The sequence below is a fragment of the Pleuronectes platessa genome, chromosome 7 (genome assembly GCF_947347685.1).
Source record: "Pleuronectes platessa chromosome 7, fPlePla1.1, whole genome shotgun sequence".
Lineage (NCBI taxonomy): Eukaryota > Metazoa > Chordata > Actinopteri > Pleuronectiformes > Pleuronectidae > Pleuronectes > Pleuronectes platessa.
The window spans coordinates 26,601,026-26,609,745 of record NC_070632.1 but is presented as its reverse complement, the minus strand read 5'-3'; the positions used below and the strand labels follow the sequence as shown (position 1 = coordinate 26,609,745).

Sequence of the window (8,720 nt, the reverse complement as noted above, 5' to 3'; positions counted from 1 at the left end):
TTCCTTGGGAAAGAACACTTCTGAATTTCTTTCTCATTCACTGAAGCAGATCCTCAGCGTGATGACGCACCTGCAACACCTTCACTTGTAGAATCCAAACACTGATATCATGTTGTCTTAATGATCTCTAAATCACAAGGAAAGTGAAAAGTGAATAGCCTTGATTATTGAAGTATGTTAGTGGAAGCTGGATGACTTTTTGTAATTTTCCTTTTATTCATTATTTTCCTTGGTTACACATTTGCTAATTTTTTTCTGTTGGTGCTGAGACAAATCAGAGGTGGACAAAGCAGTTGTTTATTTCAGTTATGCTCATACAGAATTTATTAATTTCAAATTCCAAGGATGAACTGAATGGTTGAACCTTGAACATCTGCTTTTTATCAGTCATGGACATGAAAATAGAAATTTGATTATGATGTTAAATGTTCCAGAACAGAAAAAACATGGACCTTGTGGTTAGAGATTCTCAAATGTAGACAATTAACTGTAAATTTAGTTATGAGATATGATACAAATAATTATAGATTTTAATACAACAACAAACAGCCATAAAGTAAGTGGTATTATTTGACCTTGGAATAAAAATATTTAGTAACAATAACTGACTGCTAACGCATGTCGTTTCAGGTATTTGGTTAGTCTTGACACTCAGTTGTTGAATTGAAAATACAGACAAAGAAAGAGTGAATCTATGTCGTGCATCCTCCCACATCACCACTGCACCCCCTCCCCAGGAGATGAGAGAAGAACCAAACCTCAGACTGTGTGTATTTACGAGGTGAAATAACCGAATCTCCAAAACCCTGACGCAAAACCTTTCGCCGTGTGATGCTAAAGTGACGTCTGATGAAACAATGACACAGTGAAAGGAGGGGATATGAAGGGAGGAATGGGTGGATGTGTGGAGGGGGCTGAGTTAATGGCTTGGAAGGTGGGTGTGGAGAAGAGGAGCTGGTGGCGGTGGGGGATCCTCTGACATCACGTTGCCTCTTATAAACTGAGGGAATGGAGCCCACCTCACTTCACGTCCAACCAGAAAACTGTGAGGAAGGGGTAGCGCTGTTCAGAGCTGGGAGAGAAGAAGACGAAGAGGAGGAGGAAGAAGAAGAAGAAGAAGAAGAGGCAGTAGCAGCAGGATCACAACTACACAGTCAACCTCCAGTCTCTTTTAGCTGTCTGGGGCTGACCCTTAACCTTATGGACTAGATTCTTCCCGAGTGAATTCTTCAGATTGGATTCCATTATTTTAGTTTCTTTGATTTTGTTCGTACTTTCATCAAGATGCAGGCACAGCTAGCGTGTATGCTCCTTCTCTTTTTCACATGCGGGGGACTTTGTACAGGTAGGCAGTGCCGCTCTTACAACAGAGTGTACGTGTTTGTATCATTTTAGGATTTATCTTTAATCAGAGACTTCATTCATAGCAACAAAATTTGATAAAATGGCACGAGTGCTATTCACAGTATAGAACTGTCTGTGTGCAACAGGTGTATCTTTTTGGAATTTGATTTTTAATGATGGAAATATGTTTGCAGTTAAAATACATACGTGCAGTTCGGAGATTGTCTTCACAGTTGTGGTTTTCTAACACTGTTTTTCTAAATGAATACCCTGACTGCCAAAATAACTGTGATGATATCTGCTTTCATTAATGTTGTGTGACTTTGTGTGACAGGAGACCGATAACGTTATAACCCCACACTAAATTACTTTGAATATAAACGCATACATGATAACCTCAATTTAAGAAATTTTATTTTTATTTTCTCTCCAAGTTGTGAGTTGATTCAACAAGCCCTCCCCCCCCTCCAAGCTCCTCTAAGCTCCTTTCCCTCATTGACACTGTGTAATAATTTCTTATTTTAATGTTCTAAAATCCATTTAAACCCTAACCCTAACCCTGAATTTGAATGAGACTCTAAATATGCCAGAGAGAAACAAACCATATTCAAACCATATTTCTTATTATCCTTTTTCATTGATTCCAAATGAAAAGAAGAAGAACATTCATTTTACAGTTAAATGCAGAATGCAGTAAACTGCTTAAGAATCTAAATCCACTTGGGTCTAATGAGCCATGGAGCAATCGTTGTGTTAGATGGGGAAAATTAATATGAAGCCCTGTTCATGCAGAAAAAATATTATCAACCAAATAAATAATGGATTTGGATAAAGCTTCATTGGGTTGATTACATTCTGTTTCACTCTCAGTAGAGAGAGTTCCATAAATCAATAGCATGTCACCTGTTGAATGCTTGAAGTTGCCTGTAATAAATAACACTGTACGCTGAGAGAGGAGTTTACATCACAATGTCAACTTAGCAGATGATGATAAAGTCAAGACACCAAACAAATTGATAAAGATCATTCTGGACTTCCACGTCTATTTGACATTTCTCCTGTAGCAAGCAGAAGTAGGGAGGATGGACTGAACTCCTGATTAGATCTGGCTGAAGGTTACATGTCTGTTTTTACCTCTCACTCACAGATGTGGACAAGGAGCAGCGAGCACTGGAGGAGGAGCTGCTCAGCAGTCTCTTCACTTCTAAGGTATGAGCTCTTCTCTTTCTGCGCCTGTACATCAGAGACAGTGTGTCCGAACAGCTTTAACACACCCAGGTCAGTTAGTGACACTGGTCATTTCTCCATCTGACTCCACTCGAAGGTGTTCTTTAATGAAGTCTGGGTCCATGAGTCACATGGACCTCCTATGGAAGAATATACAAGGGACCTCCTCATATATGTCTATTAGAATCATTTTACATATTGTCTATTGTTTTTTACACTTATACTTAGTCATGTGAAATAAAAATGCAAGGGGTATTAGAAAGATATTAGACATGTTAAAATATTTCCCCCATGTTGATACAGAACACCCATTTATGATAATAATTTCATGGAAGAAACAGGAAGCTATTCACGGACCTCACCTTGATCCCATAGGGGTGTACAGGGCCCCATTTGAGAACCTCTGGAATAGAAGGGCTCTGAGAGACCGTAAACCTCTGCATAGCCTGGTCACTTTATTACCATATTGCTTTAAAATGTTTTGAGATCAGATACATCTAGACAATTATCTAGATCTGCACCACATTTCACCTGGTCACAAGAATTGGTACTTTTCATATTCCTGCCATTGTTTGCATCAAGATCTCTGCATTATTCATTTCGAAATTCAAGAAAATGGTAAAGAATAAAAAGTGGAAAATAATTGAATCTGCTCCAAAAGCTAGTGGTTCTTCCTTTGCGCATATTCCAACCTTCCACCAAGTTTCAAGACAATCTGTCCATGTTTGATCAATCCTGCAAACCCACAAACAAGCAGACATCAATGAAGACATAAACTCCTTAATGAACGTGGGTCACTCAGGGCCCCATATTTATCTTTTATGTATTTTTGGATTGACATTGTGTTTGACTTGAAATTGAATAAAGTCTCACTTTTATCCAGTAAGAGATAGAAAAGTAGATTTCATCTACACAGCCCAGATCTGCAGTCAGGTCTTCTGAGGTGAGAGGGGAAAATGAGAGCTGGAGCTGAGAGAAATTATTCAGCTTTAACTTCCAGATCTTTATCACATCTGTGTGGTGCTCTGCGCTAAAAGGTCGGACGGAGCTGAGGGAAAAAAGGTGAGAGAGGGACTGGAGACGTGAGGAGACAGATGGTCGAGCCTAATATGATTCAGATGGACCTGACAGCATGGCCACGAGACATCTCCCTCCTCCCTCCCTCTCAGTCAATGATATATAACTGTGATGCCCGTACGGAGACGTGACGGTGACGATCAGCTATGTGATTCATTGCTGCGTTTGCTCTGAGGCTGCTCAGGGGCAATGATTGTAATAATAACTTCCTGGATGGCTGATAGAGTGCTTGAGAGGCTGTCAAGTGCAGCATAGAAGATACTTATGGCCTTTTCTCAACAATTTACTGTGTGTGATTCTTTTTTTCAGTGACAACTCTAGTCATTAACCTGCTTGACAAGGTTTCTTCTGGTCAGAGTTCCCTTCGTACATATATCTCTATTGAGGATGATTACATTGTTCTACAAGCAGGTCTCATCTGTCACTCTGGGCTGTGATGATCTTTGTGCTCTCTATCAGCGATGACTGTGTTTTGTTTATTAAAGTTGATAATTGCAAAGATATTAAGTTAGATATTTGAATTATTAAAAGAACAATGCAAAACATACAATTAAGTATGAATCGGAAGTTTGATTTAGCTCTAGCAGTTTATCAATGACAGAAAGTTCAACTGTTAATTAGACAGAGAATACTAAAGCCTTGCATTAAGTCTTCATCCCACTCACCAAAGCCCTTTCTTGACCAACACTAAGAGACAATATTCCGATCAAGCGACGTAACAAAACAATCCTTCATCTGACCTTTCTTCACATTTAAAACCCTACTCGCACACTTCATTTAAAACTAAATGAAAACCACTGAAATCGTCAACGCATGAATCATTTCTAAATGTCAGTGGCTGCTTATGTTTGGTTCCCGGTGGGTTGTTTGTTTGATGTCTCCAGAACCTTTATTCGATGTTTCCCCGCGCGAAACATAAGGGTCCCATATTCGAAGTGGCAACAGTCTTTACAACATCAGAGGAGACAGTTTTCCTCAGCTGCTCATAATTGATGCATGCAGGCAGAGTCTTGCAGGGCTCGTGGCCTTTTACAATAACTTCGAAGACAAAAATTTCTCCTCAGCGTCTCAATGCTTCCATCATCCTCAGAGACACCAAGAGGTCTTTGTGGCGTTGGCCCATAGGGGACCTTCTCCATCTTAAAGCGCACTAACTGGATTATAACACAGCCGGCTGCAGCTAGATGAGGTTAGACGTGGCACAAGTATCACCCTGGGTCTGTAGTGCCTCACAATGGCTAACAAATAGCACACATAGATCTTAACTGCTGCCCTAACACTCAGCAGCCTGCATCCGTGCTCTCATCGTACCGCAGCATCATCGCTGCCTTTTTAAACGGAGTCGCCCCCAAGCTTTCCTGCTGCAGCAGAACCAACTAAGTGAGTGGAGGAAACATACAAAAAGAATTCGGACTGATAAGCAACTTATTAATACCAGTATTTTTTTTAAGGAAATCTAAATGGCAAAACTTAACACAGGAAACAGGAGGTTCAGCAACGTTGATTGGTGGGATTCAGAATTGAGACAAGCACAACTGTCAAAACAAACACAGCGTTTTAAGGGTTCTGAATTTATGGCAGAAACCTCACTGGTCATTTGAAATAAAAACTGCCCCCCCATAATCTGTGTGTTTGACTGAGTAACAGCAGAAACTTAGCGATACCTGCACAGTTTAAAAAAAAAAAATGTATCCAATTATATTATTTCTATCACAGTCACAACCAAACATGAGGATGAGAAGCTATACACATGTTATGGCATGGCTGTTGTTTTAAAATGTATTAATTGTGTGACAGTTTCCATGTTTGTGTTTTTGTCTGAATCAAACCGTCCGAGCATCACTTTCGTGGCGTTTTCATAAATGTTGAAAAAGAGAAAAGAAAAATAAATAAATCACTTTCCATGCTCTGAAGATCCCGGTCATGTTCTCCAGCTGTGTTTAAATACTCTGTGCTCCCTCCCCCTCTAGGTCTCAAACCAATTTTCACCTCATCTCAGTTAAGACTCCAATTAAATCCCATACTTCCAACAAGGATCCACCGCCATTCATTGCCATCCTCTGAGTTTGGCAAAACTGTCAATTTTGGATACCCTCTTCAAACCAACACCTCCCCCTCCTCATCTTGTTCCCTTTTTTTGCAGATGAGACAGAACAAGCAGAGTGCCCCCTACTGGCGTATGTCCCTGTCCAACCTATGCAGGATGGTGAGCAGCCTGAGGCAGGACACGTGGAGCGGTGAGGAGCGGGAGGAGGGCAAGCTGAGGGGAGAGAGCCTCCAGATGCAGGAGGAGCTGTACAGCCTGCAGCACATCTGCAGAGCACTGCAGAGCCGAGAGGAGAGGGTGAGACGAGCGCACACACACACACACACACACACACACACACACACACACACACACACACACACACACACACACACACACACACACACACACACACACTTTAATGTAATGAGTTAAACGTTTTTTTTCAAACTTACTGCCATATCACTAACTCAAAGATCACAATCGAAATGAATTGTCTCCACATGAATTTTCAAATGTGGACAAACAAATTAAGAAAATGAAACATGTCACCAGTAAACTGTAGCATCCCAAGTTACAACTTTCTGATGTTGGATGCTGCTCCTGAAAGTTGAGTAAATCTCAGTCTTCTTTGAAATAAGGTAAAACATTCATCATTATTAACAATAACAAATCTATGTTTTTCCAACTAGATGCAATATTTAATAAGGTCTTCTAACACAAAATGTCAGTAAAAATAACTTGACTATATACTTATACTTTGTTATTGGACAGTCAGATATTATTCGTGGGTTTTAAAATGTTTTGATAAATGTCAGCAGTCTCTTGCAGAGATTGAGTTGACAAAAGGAGTAAAGTAAAAGGAAATAAAATACAACACAGTTATCTAAAGGTAGTACACACACTTATACATATGGTGTCTGCTTACACAAAGACAGACACACACACACACACACACACACACAAACACACAGGGCCCCATCCATCTTCCTTAGCTGTAAACACACCTCATTAAATCTCCTCTCTTTCACCCCTCCTCCGTCTGACGTCCCCTCTCCTCTCCATCATTTTCCTGTCACTCTCTGCTCTTCCTACAGCAGCTTTTCTCTCTTTTTCTCGTTGCTCTTTTGATCCGAACACACTGACTGCAGATCAGCACCTGCTTTCCCATGCATGGGAGCACAGAGCTCGTGTAATCACAGCAACACCGGCGTGGCCTCCCATTACCCTGCCACTCAGTGACAAAACATGTGTTTGTCTGCCATTTCCTCCGCATTGTGTGACACTCACCCGCCCCCCCCTCTCTCTGCCCCTCACAGCTATTTCACGACTCTCTAGAATATTTAGAGGAGAACGGTAACACTCTGCTGAAGCGAAAATCTCCCTACATCCTAAAGAGGCAGGCGGCGCACACCACCAAGTCCCGGAGACCATACATCTTAAAACGGAGTACGGATTACTGACAGCCATCCCAGAGGCCGAGGTGATGTGTAAAGGGACCAGACCATATACTGTACTGTCTGTGGAGATGTGATTGTGTTTATTATATCTCCTTTCTTGTAACTGCTATGTTTATTTACTTTTTTTCATTCAGTCAAACCCTTCGGTTGTCTGTCCAGCATTGAGGTCTGCCTGTATTCTGCTCCTTTCAAATATAGGTCCTGAAAATAAAACCCTGAGCATCAAACAAAAAGTGTATCTTTGAGAAACTATATTTATTTACTTTATATGTCTTCGCTGCACACAACGCCTATTTCATGCAGGATATGATTAAAGGATTCATGATACAATGAATTTGACTTATCTTTTCTTGTTGCGGATCAACCAACTGCTTCTGATGCACGAAATGCTGACCTCGGGGCTATAGCTATTACTGAGGACATCGGAGTCAAGTCCTTGTTGTTGTTTGTGAGAATGCAGAGGTTTTACACACATAATTCTGTCAGACAACTCACGTTTGATCATGTAATATATTTATTACAACAGATTTAGTGTTTGGCGTCTAGGCTCCAACTTAATCACTCCCCCATATGATTACACAGGAATGATGGGAGTGATGAGCAAATACTTGTAACCCCCCGTTGGAGCCTACAGGTGGATGCTGGGCCTACAGGTGGATGCTGGGGTGGTGGAGGGACTGTAGCAACAGGTAGCCATACTGCAGCAGCAGTGCGAGCAAGAGGGGTTGATGGGAAATGTCTCTCTGGTTAAATAGACCACCTGATAAGGTGGGTGTGTATTATAGATGGTTGTGGAGATTGAGGTATATCACATGATGTATGTCACGTGATTGGCGCAGCGCAGCTCGAGTTGCCTGCCAGAACTAGCTCGCAGGCGTCGCCATATTAAATAAACATTAGACAAGTTTTTTTCTTCCTGTTTTTATAAAGTGAGTTAAAAATGCATTAAGTTTATCTCCAACACATTTACCTTAGTTCTAGAAATGTGGGGGTTTGCCTTAGGGAATTTAGACTAACGACCTGAGATTTCAATAAATGTTGTTTATGACACTTACATTGTTAGAGAGCACTGGGTCCTTTTACCCCAAAATCACATTTCAGAGGAGATAACACTCATAATCTAGAAGGGCGTTCATAGAGCGTCCTATCTCCCAATTTAAGAAAGTGAAGAAAGTGGTTCCGCCCCTGTATCATCCCCAAATGGTAACAGGTTCCTTCTTGACCCATTCACCACTCCCCATGCCACCAATTTTGAATACAATCGGTTCAGTAGTTTTGTGTAATCCTGTTCACATAAGACAGACAGACAAACATCAATGAAAATATAATCTACTTGGTGTACACCAAAGCTTCAAGAGTTTCAAAGACCTTCTTGTAGTTGGAGCCCTATAATGAAAGCCTGTGAAAGGATAAGACTGAGGGATTTTCTAGATTCAATAAAACCCCTGACCAAAGACCAAAAGCAACACAGAGCTCATCCCACTAACAAGTACAGACAACAGGGGAAAAAGTAGATTGATTGTTTTTTGTCTTTTCATGGGATTTGTTCACAATAGGATAGATGTAAAATATAAAATAACCGTATT

The 8,720-nt window shown here is 40.8% G+C and overlaps 1 protein-coding gene across 1 annotated transcript; it reads left to right on the top strand.

Moving 5' to 3' along the window:
• The first annotated feature begins 1,284 nt into the window (after nt 1–1,284).
• nts (neurotensin) lies at nt 1,285–7,137 on the top strand. The gene is made up of 4 exons (XM_053427786.1): nt 1,285–1,345; nt 2,492–2,553; nt 5,792–5,992; nt 6,994–7,137. The coding sequence occupies exons 1-4, from the start codon at nt 1,285–1,287 to the stop codon at nt 7,135–7,137; spliced, it is 468 nt and encodes a 155-aa protein (XP_053283761.1).
• Nucleotides 7,138–8,720: the final 1,583 nt, after the last annotated feature.